Source organism: Capricornis sumatraensis, chromosome 5 (genome assembly GCF_032405125.1).
Source record: "Capricornis sumatraensis isolate serow.1 chromosome 5, serow.2, whole genome shotgun sequence".
Classification (NCBI taxonomy): Eukaryota; Metazoa; Chordata; class Mammalia; order Artiodactyla; family Bovidae; genus Capricornis; species Capricornis sumatraensis.
Window position 1 is genome coordinate 17223703 of NC_091073.1, and position 22512 is coordinate 17246214.

General features: G+C 40.0%; 1 protein-coding gene across 4 annotated transcripts in view; it reads left to right on the forward strand.

Moving 5' to 3' along the window:
* The window catches only part of PPP1R9A (protein phosphatase 1 regulatory subunit 9A), a 333750-nt gene that overhangs the window by 305553 nt on the left and 5685 nt on the right, over positions 1-22512 (forward strand). For 2 of the 4 annotated variants that reach the window (XM_068972653.1, XM_068972652.1), the window contains exon 11: positions 1083-1240. In XM_068972653.1, the coding sequence (XP_068828754.1) occupies positions 1083-1240 (158 nt within the window). Of the gene's footprint in view, positions 1-1082; positions 1241-1746; positions 2045-8222; positions 8311-8408; positions 8493-22184; positions 22384-22512 lie in introns of all 4 variants that reach the window. The other 2 variants (XM_068972651.1, XM_068972650.1) reach the window with 2 other exon arrangements.

The following is a 22512-nucleotide window of genomic DNA, read 5'->3' on the forward strand; positions in this document are numbered from 1 at the left end:
AATTGCAAAGAGATCAAAATAGTCAATCCTAAAGGAAATCAGTCCTGAATATTTATTGGAAGGACTAATGCTTAAGCTGAAGCTCCAATCTCTTGGCCACCTGATGTGAAGAACTGACTCATTGGAAAAGACCCTGATGCTGGGAAAGATTGAAGGCAGGAGGAGAAGGGGATGACAGAGGGTGAAATGGTTGGATGGCATCACCAACTCAATGGACATGAGTTGGAGCAAGCTCTGAGAGTTGGTGATGGACAGGGAAACCTGGCATGCTGCAGTCCATGGGTGGCAAAGAGTTGGGCACGACTGAGCAACTGAACTGAACTGAATATTGTGTGTGTGTATACACATCTTCTTTATCTATCTATCAATGGGCAGTTTATTCTACTTCATCTATAATACTAGTAAATTAAGTACTTGTGGTGGTTTAATTGCTTTTTGTTTTGCTTGGATAGCCTACCTTGTTTTATTTCCCCAGTTATCTTAAATTTGCTGTTGAGATAAGTTCTTTGCTGGTCTTTCTAGAGAGTTCAAAGAACAAGCTAAATTTTCAGAAACTCTGTTTTGAGTGGGAAAAGTATATAAATATTAAGACCAAAGTGGTTTAGTTTTTACAGTTACAGTTTTGGTAACTTTTGCTATAGAATGTTTATGCTGATGGTCACCTTCTGTTACCTGCTCTTTACCTGGCACCTGACTTTTGTAGGTTTTTGTCTTAATTTCTAAGAGCTCTCAACTTTGATACACCTTCTCACATCTTTCTTCATCCAACACTTCAGCATATATCCATGTAAACAAATAAATACTAATGAGTGCTTTGTATAATTATAGGAAGGTTTTATGATCTGTGAATGTTAGGTTTTTGTTGCTGACTTTGGTCATGTTTAGTGTTGGTTTCTGTAGGCTTTGTACATTTCTCCCAAATCTCATCTTTGTTTCCTTTGTTACCAGACAGACCACCGTGATTCTCACCTGTTTCCTGCCTGGTGTTACTCATAACTTTGATATTTTGTTTTCAGTGTCCATAGTCTCTGTCAGTCCTCTCCAAAGGTTTCACAGATTGTTTTGCAATGTTTTATTTTTAGACTTCAATGAAGCAGTCCCAGAGACAGAGCGCCTGGATTCAAAAGCACTGAAAACTCGGGCCCAGCTCTCCTTGAAGAACAGACGCCAGCGACCGTCTAGGACAAGACTCTATGATAGTGTCAGCTCAACCGACGGGGAGGACAGTCTGGAGCGAAAGGTGAGCATCCCGACCGCCTTCTGCCTTGCGACTGGGCTGTATCCTTGTTCCTACAGCTTATTGAAAATAATGATTTTCCTGCAGCCAGATTCTGTATTCTAGTTGAAAACAGCTGGAATAGTTCACTTCTTTGTCTCCTAAATTCTTATTCACCTCTATATATTGTTATAATTCAAATTCTTTCTGTACTCATTCAATGAGCTAACAACCAAGAGCAATATCCATAGTGTCATATTTCATGATGGTGCTTTTGATATTCAGCTGTTGATTTTTCCTGGTGGTGAATAGTTAATGCACAGGTCATTGTTTTTATTATGTCTTAGGTGTGTGTGTTAGCTACAGTGGTAATATGGTGCATTGTGAATTATGCAGTCTCATCTGTAAACCATCAAAAATTGGTTTTCATAGGGATTTACTAAAAACAAGGTTGGTCTGATTTCAAAGTAAGTATGAAATGGACTGATGATCAGTGGCATAACCTCCTTTATAATCTCTTATACCAACAGCCTTCAAACAGTTTCTATAACCACATGCACATTACCAAATCACTTCTGCCCAAGGGTTTGAGAGCTTCTCCAGAATCAGATTCTGGTGCTTCATCCCTCACTCCAGTGGCTGGCAGTGTGCCCTTCTCGTCTGACCACATAGCTGAATTTCAAGAAGGACCACTGTACTCAGAAGGGGAGCCTTCCTCCTCTGTTGGGGAAGACACTTCACTCTCCTCTCCTTCGAAATCTGATCATGATATGGAAGAATTGCCTTGCCACAATCAAGCCACCACCACGAAAATACTACAAGAAAAAGGTACTGTTAATTTTGGTTTTTTTTAGCTTTTGTTTTGTCTGACTTCACTAACACCTCAATTTGTGACACACAAAAACAGGGCCTGTGTCTTTTGCATAGCTAATAATCAACACTGCTTTCCATTTACATTATGGGACAAGAGAACTCCCTTACTTTTTATCTTTTCCTATCTGATTAGTATTTCACATCCTCAGCAAGTTTCTTGTTGAAGGAAATTCTTCAGGAGGCCTAGGGATTTTAGATAATAGCATCCCATAAAGTTTCAATAAACACTAACATACTCATATAGAAAAAGAATATATATGTATATATATATGGAGGTGAAAACAGTGTAGGTCTTAATCCATTAACTGGTTTTTATTTAGAAGAAATTCTCACAGTAATTTATATTGCATAGGAGGTGATAGAAAATCTATAGTAAAGATAATACAGCAAGATTAGTCCATAAGTTTTAGAAATATGTTCCTAGAATTAACATGAGAATTTCATAGCAGTGTCAATAGACTGTTGTCCTTTGAGTTGTATGTTTTAATTAATAGAAGTAATTAAACAAGTTAAATGATGCAAAGATACACAAAAAACAGGCTCATTTTCATTTATTTTATGTAACTAGAGTCTTAACAACTAGTTAAGATCACATGGAAGAAGAAACTCTTACACATGTAGAGTCATTTTTAAATATGATGGGTCAAAAATCCACCTGTAATGCAGGAGATGCACGTTCAATCCCTGGGTCAGGAAGATCCCCTGGAAGTGAGCATGGCAACCCATTCCAGTGCTCTTGCCTGGAGAATTCCATGGACAGAGGAGCTTAGTGGTCTATAATCCATAGTGTTGAAAAGAGTCAGACACAACTGAAGCGACTTAGCACACACATCTCTACCCAATCAAAGGCTGTAATCTTTCCATGAATGCATCTTGAATGTAGAAATACAATTGATTGTGGGGACTCACTTTGGTTTGTAACTTTCAGTAAGCATCATAGCGCTACCCCTGATATTTTCCCTGTTCTTCTTCCCTGAGCCTGTTGATTTGCTGGAATTATCTTCCACAGGTTTGGTCCTAAGCACAAGACTTCTAGAAGTTTTGAGGTAAAAATTAAGTACTTAGGGTGTACAAGATCCTTGTGGAGGCAAGAGAAAGTATGTCAAACCTGCTAATTTATTAAGTTGGTGAAAGACTTGTCCTGTGATTTTGGCTTACTTTCCAAAGAATGAAGGCTTCAGAAATTCTTATTAACTAACCTAAATGGTAGATTGTAATAGCACTTTTATAGAAATATACTTGTAACAAGCCCTCCCTCATCTCCTCAGAAGAAAGTGTGTATAGACTTTACTTTGTTTGTAAGAAGGCAAAGAGCAGAGGGACCTATTTTGGAGGAAGAGGTTAATACCTTGTATTCCACTGTTTGAGTTTTCAGGTATAATTAGCTATCTGAAAGAAGTACATTGTAGTCAGAAAGTGGGTCAATCACATATGAAATCTGACTCAAATTTTTTTTTAAGTGGCTACATCTTGTCTAGATTATTTTCTCTTTTCATTCTAAAAAGCAGGTGTTTCATCTCAAATTTGGGAAAGTATTACATGGGTATAATCTGTGCTTCACAGACCATTAGCAGGAATATTCAGCAGAATGTGGTTAGCAGTAATTAGCATGAAAATGTGAGAATTCCGTCTTTTCTCCAAAGACCTCCTTTGCTTGCCACTGCCTCTTCTTTGGGATTAAGTTCATAGCTGCTGTAAGCAAAACCAAGGAAAAGGGGTGATAGTTTCTTCTCCAGAGATTACATACTTGAGCTTTCTCATTTTTTATTTTCCTGGGTTGATGATGCTTCTGAGTAACTAGAAAGGAGAAATTAATTAGCTTTTCTAAATATTAACTTTATAAGTAGTCAGTTACTAGTATGATAACCATTATTAGGTATTAGCTATGACTGGATGAAAGTAGTGCCTCACATTCTTTCCTTCCCTGAAGGTTTCCAGCCTTGAAGAACTCCGTTGTCTTCCATGTTTACTAATATTAATCTATTCATTCATGTATTTATTCAACAAATAGTTGAACACCTGCTCTGTGTCCAGCATTGTGCTAATGGCCAAATACACAGTGATGATATTCCATTCTTTCCCACAGGAAGGTTGTAGACTGGAATCCATCTCTATTTCTCTCTCTCTGTGTCTCCCTTGGACAGGTGACAGACCCTGTCTCTGTGACGCCCCACAACCATCACCATCAATAACCTTATACTTGATTGCCTTCCACTCTCATGTTCTGTTGCACTTCGAAAGATGGCAAAGAAATCTGTCAGTCAAGACTCTTTGCAGTCTGTAAAATCCCTGAGTTCTTAGCCATATGAGACAAATCCACTATTCAGACCAGGACTCAACAGAGGTTGAGTGTGATTAGCTTGATTTACCTGTGTGTATGTGTTTATATGTGTGTAGCTCTTACAACTCATTGGCATCTCAATAAAGGAACTAGAATGGGGTTATTACTCACAAGTACAAACTGGACTTCATGTTTAGGTTCATACCTAACATGCCCCTCCAGTAGACTCTGGACTTTCTTCAAAGCGCATCTTAGTTTCACCTCCTTTAGTGGACCCTTTGTGCCTGTCCCGCTTCCCAGGTAGAGTTAATTATTCTCTTTGATCCCCACAGAAATGTTTGCACTGTTGCTTCTGCTTCTGTCAGTTTGTGTGTAATAAGTCTAATCTAGTTTTCAGGTGTGAGACAGGGTTTTCTCATTCATCATATTCATCGTTGTAAATGTGGTCCCTAATAAGAAGTATGGCATGTAGTTTATATCCATAAGTTTCTTGGATGAATTAATAAGTATGTCTCTCTAGATAATCAGTGCAGGTCTTCTGGAACAGAGGTCATCAAACCAAATCCAGCCTCCACCTGTTTTTATAAATAAAGTTTTTTCGGAACACAACCACACTCATGCAGTTCCATGCTGTTTCCGTGCTACAGTAGCAGAGTGAGTAGCTGTGACAGAGTCAGTTGCCCACAGCCTAAGATAATTACATTCTAGCCTTTTACAGAGAAAGCTTGCTGACTCGTAGTCTAGACATACGTTTCCTTCCACTCAACATTGTTGAATAAACTCTGAAATTGTCTTAGTCATTAGTTGCCATTTTTCTAGGTTTTTTTAAAAGTGATATACCATTACTCTTGGTCTACCAAGGTACCACAAGGTAATAATTAAGTTAATAGCTGTGGTTGATCGCAATCCTCAGTCTGAATCTCTGCTGTTATTGAACATGTAATTGAAGTAGGGTATTTTCTAAATTGTGCTGCGTTGTACTGCATTTGCAAGTCACCATTTTGTTAAATTGTGGGACCTCACTGGAAACTAAGACAGAAAGACTCCCATTAAAACTGGAAATATGATAAATATCTAACTCCATTTAGGGGAAGGAGAATTTCCTTTCCATTTAGGGAAAAGAAAGAATGATATGAGAACCACTGAAAGTAAGCTGACTGGATAGAGGGGGAAGAGAGTGAGGAGGTTGAAACTGATCACCGGGCTGCTGGCCTCAGAAAGCATGGTCCCTGTCATTAACAGAAATCAGGAAATCAGAAACTTTATGGGGGGAAGATGATTAACTCATTTCTAGTAGAAGAGGACTTGAGCTCAAGAGAGAAGACGGGGCTGGGAGGTAGACTTGGGAGTCCTTGATGCTGGGAAAGATCGAGGGCAGAAGAGGGTTACAGAGGATGAGATTGTTAGATGGCATCATCGACTCAATGGACATGAGTTTGAGCAAACTGTGGGAGATGGTGAAAGACAGGGAAGCGTAGTCTGCTGCAGTCCATGGGGTCACAAAGAGTTGGACACAGCTGAGCGGCTGAACAGCAACATAATAGAAGAAGAAGAGGTAGTCAAGCGTCTTGTTACAGTGAGAATAAGAAGAGTACAGTCCCAGCAGTGGTTTAGTATTTAGCTCAGGAGATCAGTTATTACCTTTGAAAGTGAAGACCAGCTTGCCAAAGCTTAAAGCTATGGCATCCAGTATGAAGACTTGGACCTCTGATTGCTCAGGAAGGTGGTAATGGAGAGATTTCAAAAAGCCTACTGGAAATTTCAGATACAGCTAAATAAGCAAACAGACAAAACTGTCAAAATTCTTTTTTCTTTTCCTGAAGTCATACCAATCCAGTGTTGGTTTTTATATGGACTAGAATTTCTAATGTACATTAAAGATGGGTTTGATTGATTTAAGCTGGAGAAGTGCTTTATTACTTAATCTTGCCTCTTCGGCCTTTTGAAAGCATTCATTTAAGTGTGTCTTGGAACACACTTTGGCCAATGTATGAGACAGTGATGTGAGGTTGCCTGGCAGCAGGCTCTATGATGGGCAGAATCAGGCTTTTAATCCCAAGATGTCCAAATAATTGCCACGCTAATAGGTTGTAGAGTGTTGCCGTGTACATCGTCTCATCTCGTCCTCACACCACTCATTGAAACATCTTCCAGCCACCTTTGTTTCCAAAAATAATAAATCCGTCTCCTTTTAACTTCACACAGTCCTAGCCATAAGAGTTGCTCTAGAATGGATTTGGAAGAATATAGTATTTTCTTTTCTTTGACTTCTGTTAGGAAAACTGCAGGCCTGCTTTTTTAATGTCTGTTTGCAAAATCACTTTAGAACGAGTTTGTGCCATGTCTGTAGATTTTCTTAAGGTGATTATGTCACATCTGTGACTGTTTAATTCCGTTACCCAAAGAGTAATGATGCAAATAGTCATAATAAATATTTGAGGCTAGAAGTGGATTTTGACTTGGACATATTTCTGACTTTTCTATTTCATTATGTACATTTCAAAATTATTGGTTATTGTAATCAGAGTATCATTAACTGAAACTATGAAAAGGTCATTGCTAAAAATCCTTAGAATGTTTTTCAACATCCTATGCATCTTCAAAACTTCGAAAAGAAACTTCTAAATGAGAACTGTTTGTAAGTTATGTGTATTTAGAAATTTCTCCTGAAATAGACAAAAAGCATAAGCAAGATTAACCCAGAAGATTAACTGAATACTTTCTTAGGAGAACTATATTCCATGCCACAAAGTTGCTGGATTTTCTTTTAAATTTTAAAAAGATAGACAGACACCCACAGACGATTGAGAAAAAGCAGTTTTCATACACAAATATGCATCAAAGTTAAGATACCCTTTGTTAATGATCTCAGATAACTGGATGTGCTGAGATGTAATGCCAAACAGCATCCACTGCGATATAGTTCCAGGTAGAGTCACAGCAGTTTCTGCCTTGTCCAAGGTGGAATAAGTGCCACTAGTGAGATCTTGTTCCTGCAGCTGACATTGAATTCCATTGGCAGTCTTTCCTCTGATCGGCTTCTGGCATCATCTCAGGTGTCCCCACCCCCCAGCAGCTGCTGTGCTTTTGAATGCCAGCATGACTCAAGACAAGTAAGGATCATTCAGCTCCAAACACCGAGGAGGTTTTGGAGTCTTCCACATCAAGGGAGGCCAGCCAAGCTGTGCTCCAAGCCAACTTCTAAAAAAGACCTTGCAAAGTTGTAAATGTTTTATAGCTGAGCTCCTGCTTGAGCCGTCTCCCCTATGTCTATCTCTTCTGTCCCAGTGCTGGCCGCAAGCCATTAGCAAGGGGCAGACTAGAAGGGGAAGGTTTGACTCTCACTTTCTCCCTGAATCTCCCAGACTCTCAGGGGTGACATTCTTCACTGGACTTGGGACATAGAGGGGAAGTGGCTGGGTTCCTGTCAGAAAGCGTTTAAAAACCCAAAGCAAGAAAGGCGTAGAAGACCCAGCCCAGACATTTGAAGCAGAGTTGGAGCCAGAGAACGAACAAAAGAAAGTCATTTGGCCCCTGCTTTGAATGTAAAGGGTGATTTGATAGTGTTTATTCTTGCTTATTTTTCCATTCCACTTTATTTGAAGCTAAAATTCTGTTGATTTTAGAATTGGGCTTCTGTATAACAGGCCCTCTCCTGGTTTAACTGAGTGTTCCTCAACATAGCTGTATCCCGTTTCCTTATAAAAGGCATCCATTATTTTCTTTTACAGTTAGGAATTGAGGCAAACCCTTAGCTACAGAGATGCAGTGACTTTTGACAATAGCTTTTGAAAAATGATAGTAACAGAAAACATGATAATAATCCTTTTTTTACATACGTCTATATCCTAGATGGTGCCAAAGGTCCCAAGTCACTAAGGGCATCCAGTTCATTGGTGGTGCGAGGAGGAAAAATCAAGCGGAAGTTCGTGAATCTGGGGTAAGCACCTCACGAGGTGAAAAGCAAACCCTCTGTAAGAGAAGGGTTAAAGGAGAAAATGTCCCATTTCCCTTTTTGACCGCGTGCTGTCATTACAGGGCACCTTTGCGGAAGAATTCCAACAAGGGAAAGAAATGGAAAGAGAAGGAGAAAGAAGCCAATAGGTTTTCTCCAGGTAGCAGGTATGGGTGGGTGATTATGAACACAGCTGTGTCTGTGCGTCTGAACTTTCTGACTCCCTGCCCTTGTTAACCAAAGTCAGCGGTCAGTATCTTTGTGCTGATGGGATGTACCTAGAGGTGAGATGAAGGAAAAGTTCCATGGTGTGTATTTTTCTTCAGTTATAGCCTACACATAGACCTACACTTGGTCCATTGGCTTAATTGCAGAATTATGGTCACATGAACAGTTTTAGTAAGTGCTTATCTAAATACAGCATAAATATATCTATGTGACATGTCAGTTAGACATATTTCAGCTTTTTTGCCTGGCTACCCACAATGCTTGTATATTCTCTTTTTAAGTCTGAAAGGGTGATTTTGCATTTAAGTACCTTGTTGGCTTTCAAGACTGTTTCTGTCCACCTACATATAAGAAAGACCACTGTCTCTGGACTCAGCTGTTCAATTGATTTTTGCCAGTGCCATCAACTATGCTTACTATTAGATAAAGACTGTCCTATAAAGAAATGATCTTTGTATAATATATTGTCAAGCTTTCCCAATTTTATTCTGAGATTGCATAATTGTAAACTTGGCTTTGTATAGGAAGACATTAAGGCACAGATGCGTGCTCTGTCTCAAGTCCAGCTGCCTGGGTTTAACTCAGAGCTCTCCCAGTTACTGCCTTGAAAATCTTGGACAGGTTATGTAGCCTCTGTACCTTCATTTCCTCTTCCGTGAAATGAGGATAATAAGAGTAGCTACCTCATACCATTAGTGTAAGAGTTAAATGAGTTTTCATGTAAAGCTTTTAAATTGCTACCTTGCACATAGAAGACATTCAAAAATAATAATAAAGATAGAAATCACTATTATTATTATTTGTGAGTTACAAAGAAGTTTTATATTTATCCTTTCATTTGATTCATACAATAAGATTGGGAGGGGAGATAATAATACTACCCTTTATTGATAAAAAACTTCACCTTCATAGAATTTAATTGATTTGCGCTGGATTATGCAACAGGCAATTAATGTCAGTTACCTGGAGCTTGGCCTCCTGTCTAGATGCTTTTTTTTACATTGAATGTCATGTGCACTTCCTTAAGCATCTAATGATGTTTATATTGCTCTATGAATTTAGGGAATCATCCCAAAAGTACAGGCTAAGGAAGAAACAGACAAAATGCTAAGAATAAAGGAACACAAAATTCTTTGCAGACCATTTATCCATTTTATAGGTTGTCCCAAGCCTTTTTTCTCTCTTTTCTCTTTTCTGGCAACTTGGTGAGAAATTGTACCTTCTCCCCATGATTACAGGAGAATGGGGGAGAGGATAAAGGATGGGAAAAGAGAATTCCAAAATTTATTTTGTTTTTCTGGGTTTCCTCTGTGCTGTCCAATGGAGAATGGCAAGAAATCTCTGTTTATATTGAGGACAGAAATCTCAGGGGGAAATTAGGCCATAATGGAACTCAAAAGCAATTTTTAATTTTGCATGATTTTGAAATGAGAAATTTAGTGAGTGCCTTAGAATTAAGAATAGAAGAGTATCAAGTATGCTCAGGGGAAAAAACAACAAACGGTTACACCATTTAAGGGAGAGAGAGATGCCCAAATACACTACGGGAGAGACCCTGGGACCCTTCAGGAATGACACTGTGGTTCCTGGGCTCCTGGGGCAGCCACAACCTGTCACCTTGGGAGCACCACCCTCGATGGGGCATGTTAAGCACAGGCGCCCAGCAGAGTGGAGACAAGGTTTGACTGAATTTCATTATAGTTGCCAGAGAGTTTTTATGTCCTTGTTTAAACTGCAGGTGAAAATCAAGCAGGTCTTGATTCTCTTGGCAAGCGCTCACCTTACTCTAGGCAAAACCACCCATAGCCCCCAGCGGGTGGTCATCAGCACGATGCTTAAGCACAGTTAATGCCAGCTTTTGAACCAGCAGCCACCCAGGCTGCCAGTCAGGTATATTTTAAAACATCAATTCTTGTGTCTCTCTGCATCAGTAATCACAAACAATTCACATGTACAATGTTATAAAATAGTTTTCAATTAGAATCATAGTTTCATAATTATTTATAATTACAGTAGAATGTTGACAGGACTGAAGGGACCTCATATAATTGTAATAATAAGACAGAAAAGAAGAGGGGCTTTTCCTGTTTCCAAAAATAAAAGTTTTGAGCTATCACAGTGATTCGTTAACAGTAATCAAATCTAACGATAGCTTCCATTCTCCTATATAAACAAATAATTGGGCCAGAACCTTAGAAAACCTATTCCAAGAAGCACAGTTACTGTCCAGCATACTGCAGTTGAGTTGGCTTCACAGGGTCCCTGAAGATAGGTGGGCGACAAGCCCCAGTGCTGCAGGGTCCCACTGGTCTTCCCAGTGGTTAGAAGAACTGGGAGTAAACTCATCAGGCCTGTGACGTTTTCTCAAAAATAATTCACAAACTGAGTTAGTAATCTTATCTCAGGCTTTTCATCCATTTCTTATAAGATGATAAAAATTGGATGAGGTCAGTCAATTAGTGATACCCTGAGAGTGTTCCCTCCCTGTATTTGACCTGAGGCCAGACTATGGTGGAGGTAATGAAGATAATGGCGGCCTCCTTCAAGAGGTCCCATGCACGCACTGTGCACTCAGTGCCCCCAGCCCTGCAGCAAGACATCGTCGACCCGTGCCTCCACTGGAGACTCCTGGACACTCGCGCAAGTCTGGGTCAGTCTCTTGCGGGGTCTCTGCTCCTTTCTCCTGAGTCCTGGTGCACACAAGGTTCTGTTTGTGTCCTCCAAGAGTCTGTTAACTCCGTCCTGGGTAAGTTCTGGCGGCTCTGCGGTGGGGTTAATGGCGACCTCCTCCAGGAGGGCTTATGCCATCCCCAGAGGGCTTATGCTCTGCACCCAGAGCCCCTGCCCCTGCGTCAGGCCACTGCTGACCCGTACCTTTGCAGGAGACACTCAAACACAGTTCTGGCTCAGTCTCTGTGGGGTCTCTGGGTCCTGGTACACACAAGGTTTGTTTCAGCCCTCTGAGCGTCTCTGGCAGGTAAGGGGTTTGATTCTGAATGCGATTTTGCCCCTGCTGCCATCTTGCTGGGGCTTCTCCTTTGCCCTTGGATGTGGGGTATCTTTTTTTGGTGGGATCCAACATTCTCCAGTCGACGGTTGTTCAGCAGCAAGTTGTAGTTTTGGAGTTCTTGCAGGAGAAGATGAGCACATGTCCTTCTATCCACCATCTTACGTCAAAACCTTCCTTGGTGATCATTGCAAAGAAATACAGGAAAGTAATAAGTTGGGAAAGACTAGAGATCTCTTCAAGAAAATTACAGATACCAAGGGAACATTTCATGCAAAGATGGCCACAATAAAGGACAGAAATGGTATGGACCTAACAGAAGCAGAAGATATTAAGAGGTGGTAAGAATACACAGAAGAACTATATGAAAATTATCTTCACAACCCAGATAATCACGATGGTGTGATCACTCACCTAGAACCAGACATCCTGGAATGCGAAGTCAAGTGGGCCTTAGGAAGCATCACTACGAACAAAGCTAGTAGAGGTGATGGGATTCCAGTTGAGCTATTTCAAATCCTGAAAGATGATGCTGTGAAAGTGCTGCACTCAATATGCTAGCAAATTTGGAAAACTCAACAACGGCTACAGGACTGGAAAAAGTCAGTTTTTGTTCCAATTCCAAAGAAAGGCAATGCCAAAGAATATTCAAACTGCTGCACAACTGCACTCATCTTACACGCTAGCAAAGTAATCCTCAAAATTCTCCAAGCCGTGCTTCAACAGTATGTGAACTGTGAACTTCCAGATGTTCAAGTTGGGTTTAGAAAAGGCAGAGGAACCAGCGATCAAATCGCCAACATCCACTGGATCATGGAAAAAGCAAGAGAGTTCCAGAAAAACATCTGCTTCTGCTTTACTGACTATGCCAAAGCCTTTGACTGTGTGGATCACCACAAACTGTAGAAAATTCTGAAAGAGATGGGAATACCAGACCACCTGACCTGCCTCCTAAGAAATCTGTATGCAGGTCAGGAAGCAACAGTTAGAACTGGACATGGAACAACAGACTGGTTCCAAATTGGGAAAGGAGTACGTCAAGGCTGTATATTGTCACCCTGCTTATGTAACTTATATGCAGAGTACATCATTAGAAACGCTGGGCTGGATGAAGCATAAGCTGGAATCAAGATTGCCGGGATTTGCAGAGAAATATCAATAACCTCAGATATGCAGATGGCATCACCCTTATGGCAGAAAACAAAGAGGAACTAAAAAGCCTCTTGATGAAAGTGAAAGAGGAGAGTGAAAAAGTTGCCTTAAAACTCAACATTCAGAAAACGAAGATCATGGGATCTGGTCCCATCACTTCATGGCAAATAGATGGGAAACAATGGAAACAGTGTCAGACTTTATTTTTTCAGGCTCCAAAATCACTGCAGATGGTGACTGCAGCCATGAAATTAAAAGATACTTGCTCCTTGGAAGAAAAGTTATGACCCACCTAGACAGCATATTAAAAAGCAGAGACATTACTTTGCCAACAAAGGTCCATCTAGTCAAAGCTTTGGTTTTTCCCAGTAGTCATGTATGGATGTGAGAGCTGGACTATAAAGAAAGCTGAGCGCCAAAATATTGGTGCTTTTGAACTGTGGTGTTGGAGAAGACTCTTGAGAGTCCCTTGGACAGCAAGGAAACCCAAGCAGTCCATCCTAAAGGAAATCAGTCCTGAATATACATTGGAAGGACGGATGCTCAAGCTGAAACTCCAATACTTTGGCCACCTGATGTGAAGAACTGACTCATTTGAAAAGACCCTGATGCTGGGAATGATTGAAGGCAGGAGAAGAAGGGGACGACAGAGGATAAGATGGTTGGATGGCATCACTGACTCCATGGACATGAGACTGAGTGAACTCCGGAGTTGGTGATGGACAGGGAGACCTGGCATGCTGCAGTCCATGGGGTGGCAAAGAGTTGGACACGACTGAGCAACTGAACTGAACTGAACTGAAAGAGTAGAGAGCTTATGTTGTTCCTTGTGGAGACAAAATGATTCAAATACATGACCAACATGAAACAAAAGATGAGTTTGAAATAAGGAGAGGACAAAATAAGGAGAAAAATGCAGAGAAATGTGATTTGGTTCTGTCCTTTTCAAATACATGCTCAGTGAACTTTCTGATTTAACCAGGTTACACAGCAGATAACCAAAGCAGGAAACAGTTGTCAGCACTTGTTCATCCTTTAAAGTATACACCAGAGTCAGATAAAGTGCTCTTCTTAGAGTGAGGAGCCAGTGGTACCAGTAGAGTGTCCATTCTGGAAACGCTCTCGGCTCAGTCACCGAATGGGAAGCCCTGTGAGCAGACGTGTATCTCAGAGCAAGGCTAGATGGTGGCAGGTGGGAAGATGATGAGGGAGGGAGACAGCGCTCCTCTGTGGAAGTGAGTCTGCTTCCTCCTTTAAAGTCTGAATAGTGGAGAAGACGCAGAGCTGGAATCCAGTGTTCATCCTGACTTTGCCACAGGTAAGTCTCTGAATTCCTCGCCGAAACACAAGCGAGGCCAACTAAAGCTAGATGGTCTGTGACTCCCCACCCATCTATGTCTGCATCATCCAACGTGGTGACCTCTCGTCAGGTGTGGCTGGGGAGCACTTGAAATGTAGCTTGTAAATACTGAGATGCATGCTCGATTTTAAAGACTTAGTATGGGAAAAAAAATTATACGAAATATCTTGATCTTTTTATAATACTGACTGCATGTTGAAATAATATTTGAATATTTGAGATAAAAATAAAACAAAAATTAATTTTACTTTTTTTCCATGTGGCTAACTAGAAAATTTTAATTTACATATGTGATTCATATTATATTTCTGTTGGATAGTGTTGATCTATATGATTTTATGAAAAACATACTCTTGATTTCTAACTCATTATTTTGTTGTTCTAAAAATTAGCAAGTATTCATTTGCTCGTTTACCTTTTTTTATCTATATGTACTCCTCTTTGTTCCAAATATTATTTTATGATACAACAATATAATTTATTTTTAAAGTAAATTAGATAGGGAAAAACAAGATAAAATAAAAAGTAAGATTGGTACTTAAGATAGAACATCTTCAGCAGTACTTCATAGTAATTGACAGTGGCCCCAGTGAAAGCCAAAAGTATAATGTCAAAGTGGTTAAGAACCTGAGTTCACATCCCAACTCTGTCTGTCACTTGTCCTCCTGAGCAAGTCACATAACCTCTCTGTGCCTGAGTTTTCTTACACACTTACCTCTTCAGGTCATTAGAGGGATTGGGATTGCATTTAACCACATTTTAAGTCCTTACTAAATATAAATGGCTATCATCATCATTACTACTTAAGATAATTTTTATTGCAGAGATATAAAAATATTCTCTACATATTTTGCTTACAGTCTCTTTTATGCAGGGTTGACTTTAGTAATATCTTGAATAATACTTGGACTGTGTGGATTGTAGTTCAGACCACTCTTCATAGATGCCGTTTCTCTCAAAGATAAATCATAGCACTATAGTGAGTTTTGAGATTATACCAAGAGACAAGTATGTGAAGGGTAGTTCTGCCTTGTTGCAGAGCAAGGGCAGAGCCTCTGCTGCTGAGTGGGGGAGGAAACACGCCCTTTCAGAAGAGCTAAGAGCAAGATGAACCACAGAGAGGAAAACCTAAATCTGCCTAAACCTGGTCTGGAGAGGAGCCAAATTTTTCCCTAAAAAAATGTTTATAAACAAAAACGTAGTTATAAATGCCAGTGGAGGATGGCGATCAGAAATTGGCAGAATAATTTGAACCTTTGAGCTTGGAAAGTTTTAAAGCACATGTTTGCAAGCCGTTAGGATCCATGAGCAATGATGGCAGAAACTCAGTAAAGCACCGCCGGAGAGCTTAACCTTGGCCATGGGCTCCTAGGCGCTCTCCCTTTCACTGGGTGTTTTCAATGCCCAAAGGTAGCTTTGTCCTTAAATCTGTGTTATAAATATAAAGTAATTAATAAAGTCTCCCAATTTTACAACCTAACTTTTTTTTTGAGTTTCAACTCAACTTATAAATCTCATTTTGTTTATACATCTAATAAAATGTTATGTGAAATAAAGGCAGTCACTTTCATGAAGACCTTTAAACAATATTAGCTTAACCTCAGGAGAGCAGACTCATTGCCCCCAAATTGTCCTGTTTTAGGTGCTTTTATAAATTTAATCTATTTCGTTTTCCTTTCAAGTAATTCGCTGTGCCTGAAACCTGACACATTAACATTCCTAACAAACTAGTACTTTTCATACTTAAAAAAACTTTCAAAATCTAATAAATTAAAATAGCTATAGTGACTCTAAAGGTCCCAATACTCTTATCAGTGTAGTTATTTAACTTAACTAGTTAAATCTGAAATCAGTTAAATATATTTAAATAGACAATGGACAAGTTTCTCAGATTTCTAATGCAAATTTGTATAGATACTAAGCAATACATTTATTACTCCAGAGCTAACATTTTTATTTTTATAATATAGATTTTATTTATATTGCATCTTGCTGTTTCATTTTATATCTTCCCAGTATGGGAAAGACTCATCTCCATCTAAAATGAGAAAAATATATTTTTCCCTCAATACCCCTAGGTTCTCCAACTGAAGCCCTGTAAATTAAACTGAAAGAAGACAGTTAATAAGGGAAAGGCATACAAATGTATTTAATGTAATTTTTATGAGACACAGGAGCCTTCATAAGGAAATGAAGACCCAGAGAAGGAGTTAAGCCCAACGAATTTTTATAGTAGATTTGATCAAGTGTAGAAAGTTGTGGGGAAATGTGATAGGACCAAAAGGCATGAGCTAAGAGTGGTAAGCTGAGGAAATTCAGCAAGTCCTGTTCATTCGTTTGCTCAGATCCCTCTTGGTGCCTGTGGAAATGTCTGCTCCTCTCCTCTGGATGGAGGAGGGCACCTCCTACCCCAGGGTCTTATGACCTGGTTCAGGGAGATGTGGGAGGCCAGAGAGCTCTTCCTGCACCTGCCGTTTCTCAAATTCCTTCAGGTTAAAATATTCAAAATACTAGATATGCCTAGGTGCCATATTTTGGGGTAGCATTTCCTAAACCCCATCATAAGTTAAGGTTAAGCACTTTATAGTGACCATCTCAGATGGGCTGTTGATTGTTGACCAGATATTTAGACTATAACTGAGAATCTAGACGCAGGATGTGTTCAGTGTTATTGGCCTGGCTGCAGATGGACACCTCTTGTTGTAGCTGTTACCTGTTCAGGTCTTTCAGTCGCATTCAGAAGAGGCTGGCTTTATAGCTTCAGCCTCCTTGGTGAATGTTAGAACCTTACAGAATCACTTCGACTGATTTAAGTAAATGGAGGTCTGCAACCCTTCCTCTGGTTGCATCTAACTTTCTTCACTTAATCTCCTTTACTACCTGCTTGAGTTCTATATTCTGTTTATACTTTCTCAGTTCTTGCAGTTTCTGAATGCCTAATTATATTTTGATGACTCCAGTTATATTCTGAGTATTTTCTACACCTTTTATTCAAAGTTAAACTGAAAAAATTCACCAAGGAATGTTTACCTGCGCAACTTAATTTTGGGGTGCTAGCACCGGGATAAACTGGTTTCAAGATGTGTACAAATTGGTTCATTGTTTTATAGAGTTGCTAATTGTAAACCATTTAAAGGCCAGGAGACAGTTACTCCCCCCACCACACACCCCAAAAATGACATTTCGGGATTATGGAGACTTAACTTGAAGCCATGCTTTCTCCCAGTTCCTACGAATAAAGCTCAGGGGGACATCCTTGGTGGTCCAGTGGTTAAGACTCAGTGCTTCCACAGCAGGGGACACAGGTTCAACCTCTGGTCAGGGAACTAACATCCCATATGCCGTGCCACCAAAAAAAAAAAAAAGAAAGAAAATGAGAGTTTCCAACAGGGATGTAACAGTAATTTATGAATCTAGTTTTTCTAAAAGTGATAGTGAACCATTACTGCATAAACTATAAAAGAAAAATAAGCATAGAACACATACCTGTGTTGATCCTCCAAAAGTTATTTTCAGATCTATTAATTATTCATTTCTACCAATCATGGTTTTTCAAGGGGATTATTAAGGATCTAGATAGAGTTTATGCCCCTTGGACCATAATCTGCCCTCCAACTCTAAAAAGTTAAGAAAAGTAAGGAAGAATTTTATGTTATTCTTAACAGATTTCTCCATGGCACCCCACTCCAGTACTCTTGCCTGGAAAATCCCATGGATGGAGGAGCCTGGTTGGCTGCAGTTCATGGGGTTGTGAAGAGTCGGACACGACTGAGCGACTTCCCTTTCACTTTTCACTTTCATGCATTGGAGAAGGAAATGGCAACTCACTCCAGTGTTCTTGCCTGGAGAATCCCAGGGATGGTAGAGCCTAGTGGGCTGCCGTCTATGGGGTCGCACAGAGTCGGACACGACTGAAGTGACTTAGCAGCAGCAACAGATTTCTCCACAAAGTGAAACAGTCTGTAAGAGTGATCAGTCATAGAATAACCATTACCAAACCCTCTCTGCTCCTTTTGTAGACCCAACAGTTGAGTTTATCCAAAAGGAGATTGGCATTTGTTTCAGAAAAGTTGGTAAGCTGATAGGTCTATAATTTTAAAGTAGTGGAGAATTTTATTTCTTAAATGAATGTTCTATACTCTAGTTCCAAGCAAATGGAAGCAAACCACTGTTCTATTTTTGAAGGACACTAGGAACCACACAGAGGTTCCATCAGCTCAGAGAGCTTTAGAGTCAGGGATACACAAAGAAATGAGGGGGACAGGATACAGCCTCAGCAGAGGCACAGCAGACCTCCTGGAGAACTGGAGCATAGTTTTCAAAGTACCCCAGGAGCTGGTGCTTTGCAACTGTGAGGACAGTTGCTGTCTCCTTAGGAGTGGGCTTTTGTTGCTTTCTATGTGACTGTTCCTTTGTATCATCGATTATCTTGGTGTAGAAAGCTAGAGCAGAAAGCCTCTGGATGTCATCCAGGGCTGAACTTCCATGACTTCACCATTCTCACATAATGGCCTTCAGACCCATCTTCAGTGCTGGATGTACAAGTCCACACGGAATTATTTGTCTTGAGTATTTTCCTGACAGTGAGAATTTTATGAAAGGGTTTAGTGAGATGTGGTCTTAGAATTTTGTTTGAAACATTACCCGGCTAGGATTTGAGCTACCAAAAGTTGTTTTCTTAGGTCTTAGAATGACAACAGTCAGGCAGTAATATTCCTACTTCCTATCTATTAAAAGTTGTAGTGGTGGTTGTTTTAAAAGCATTGTTACAAAAGCAGTTCACTTGGGCATAGGACAGGATACTCATGCTGTTGTTAATAGTGGCCTATTTATAAACTTGAAAACAGTATCCATATATTTTAAGTACTACCATACCTTATTTGAATTACAGATGGAACTTATAAAAAAATTCCCATGTTACTTTGATTATAGCTGGTTCAGAAATTTATAACCAAAGAGAAAAATAAACATCAGGCCCAGGTTATCTCATATATCCCCAATTATAAGAGTATGAGACTACAGAGAAAATGTTTTTATCTTTTAAAGCATATAAAAGATATTTTATATAAAATATAAAAACTCTTTAAAGCATAAAAAATATTTTTATGTTTTAAAGCACAGTTAGAGCTTTCTGAGCACTTTTACTGGAATGTGGGACTGAGCTAAAAGATAAGCCTGAGAAGTTAAATTTTGACTAACTAGATAGATTTACCTGCAGAGAGATTTACCTCCCCAGAGGTATGCCATTATGTTTTCCAGGATTGGGGATGGAGAGAGGGGCTTTGGGACCCAACTCCATGGAGATGTTTTAGGGGCTGTAAAGCTGGAGACATGAGTCTTACCTTCCTCTGACATAGATCACTTTGGGAACACATGTAAGAATTAAAGATTTTAAAATTTAATTAAAAAAATTAAAAAAAAAAAAAAGATGAACTTGTTTACATTAAAGGGATAAGATCTCTCTCCCTCTCTTAGAGAAGGGGGACAGCTGTCCTTCTCCTATATAACCTTACAGATTCATATTTTTAAAAATTCCTCACATATAATGTTGACCACATATAGAATGACAACTGGTTCTCATTGTGTTACCCTGGAAAGAGGAAATTAGGGCATGGGAAACCAGTGCAGTGACTTCCTATAAGTAAATAATAATCTATTTCTGCACCAGAAACCTCAAATTTAGACTCAGGATAATATTCATAAATACAGATATTAAAAACATTTTAGTGAGTTCAGATATATATATTAGAAATGTCGATTCTAGGTCAACTCCGTCTCCCCCAAATTCTAACTTTATAAGTCCAGGTACCCAAGAATTTGTGTTTATATAGCTGCCCCAGGTGATGCTTACTTATCAGACTTACTTGGGGACCACTGCACTGGTCCATGATCCAGAAATAAAAAGTGGACTTCCCTGGTGGCGCAGACGGGAAAGCGTCTGCCTACAGTGCGGGAGACCCAACTTCAGTCAGTAGTTCGGGAAGATCTCCTGGAGAAGGAAATGGCAACGCACTTCTGTATTCTTGCCTGGGAAACCCCATGGGCGGAGGAGCCTGGTGGGCTACAGTCCACGGGGTCGCAGAGAGTCAGACGTAACTGAGCGACCTCACTCACTCACAGGAGACCAGTCTGCCTCTGCGAGTACGCTTTCCTACGCTCAGTCAGTGTAACCCCGCCCCACCCCCCATTTTTGAATAGCAAATGGATTTAAGAATATAACCTTTTTTACGTTAAACTTTAGGATAAAGTTGAAGGTTGGCATATTTCTGGTTGGTCATTCTCTATTATCCGTGCAGACCCCTTTGTTTTTTTTAAAAATAAATACAAAATTAAAATCATATCTTCTGTACTCTTTAGTGTGATGAACACTTTTACTCATCCAACGTGTGATCTCAGTGCTGCTAAAACTTCACTGACTTCTGCATCCTCTGTAGTCATTGTTCTCATAACCCCTTTACATGTGTATATTGCTTTACAGTTTGACAAGATGCTTTTATAATAACTGTCCCATTTGATTCTCACAATATACTTTGGAAATGAACAGAAATTATTAGGAGCTGTATCATCTATGTAAATTTGAAATGTGTAATATTTCAAAAGAATGTGAAATGAAATGTGAGGTTGAGATTCAGTATACCTCTGGGACATAAGTTGCCCGTAAGCCATGCTGTTGAGGCACTTTTAATTGAAAAGGAATCTCTTTGTTGTCATGACATTCAGTTCAGTTCAGTTCAGTCGCTCAGTCGTGTCCGACTCTTTGCAACCCCATGAATCGCAGCACGCCAGGCCTCCTTGTCCCTCAAACTCCCGGAGTTCACCCAAACTCATGTGCGTTGAATCGGTGATGCCATCCAGCCATCTCATCCTCTGTCGTCCCCTTCTCCTTCTGCCCCCAATCCCTCCCAACATCAGGGTCTTTTCCAATGAGTCAACTCCTCGCATGAGGTAGCCAAAGTATTGGAATTTCACCTTCAGCATCAGTCCTTCCAATGAACACCCAGGACTAGTCTTTTAGAATGGACTGGTTGGATCTCCTTGCAGTCCAAGGGACTTGTAAGAGTCTTCTCCAGCAGCACAGTTCAAAAGCATCAGTTCTTCGGTGCTCAGCTTTCTTCACCGTCCAACTCTCACATCCATACATGACCGCTGGAAAAACCATAGCCTTGACATTAACAGCTAACAAATAATAAGTACTATATCAGTTATCACTTGAACTTACTGAGGGTGCCTTCTTCCAAAATGCACAGAAACTGCTGCCCATTCCTGCCTTAGCTCTTGATGATTTTTTTGACCAAAAGATAAATATAAATATGCAGGTGGTTGCAGTAAGAAAACAAAGTCTGTTTTCAGACTGTTTTTCAAATGCCTTTGAGTCCTTAAAATGTTAAACAATAAGCACAGACCTTTCTACACACATATCTAATTTAATTCTTAACCACATATAAGTTACGTAAAATATCCACCTTTTATGGATGAGGAAATAGAGGCAAAGAAGGCCCAAGGTCACGTACACAGGAAGTGAAAGACCCCGGACATCCAAGTAGTGTTTCAGGACCTCTAGTCTGGTGCTCCTCCTATGATAAGGCACTAAGATCATGATGAAAACCAGTAAGGTGTGTATTCTGCTCAAAGTGTCATGAGCCCAGAAATTTCCAGTTATGAAATATATCATTTTCTAAAGTCTCAGGCTCTTGGGAACTTGTGTTCCGAGGAGGTCAGGGTAAAATGCTGCTTTTGAGCTCATGTCACGAGCAGTGAGGCACTGCTGTGTGACCCGAATAAAGGGAACACTGTGATCATTAACTCAAAGCAGTTCCTAAAAGACTGTGCCCCTCTCTGATGCTAATTTATCCACACACATTTATTCCCATTTCAAAAAAGTCATCATGGCAATGGTGATACCAAAATACTTATCATTGTTATAACGTCCATTTAGATGCAAAAAAAGATTAATGTTCTAGTCAAAAGTGCAAAATCTGTACTCTGTTGTGTAGAACAACTTCTCAAACCACTACTTCAAACTGTATTCAGAGCCCCTTAAAAATTCAGTTCAGGAAGTTTGCCATCTGCCCGTTTCCTTTGTCTGACACAGCTCTTCTTTCCGTGACCCAGGATCTTCAGATGCAGGCTGGAAACCTGGAAACCGGCGCCATCCTCCACTGCTCAGGCCTCCACACGCTCAACTGGCCTGCCTTTCTCGTGGTTTAATGAAAGCCGAAAAGGATACTATTCCTTCAGGAATCTGCCTTCATCTGCAAGCCCCCTTCAGCCTTCTCCTGAAGCTCTAATTTCAGATAAAAAGGGGTCTAAGGTAGAAAACACGTGGATTTTAAAAAGCAAACAAGAAAACCCCGATCCTTTCTCCTCTTCAGTCTTTGGAAAGCATCCTCAACTTATGTGTGTACTCTGGATTTGAGAAACCACTGATAACACTGCAATA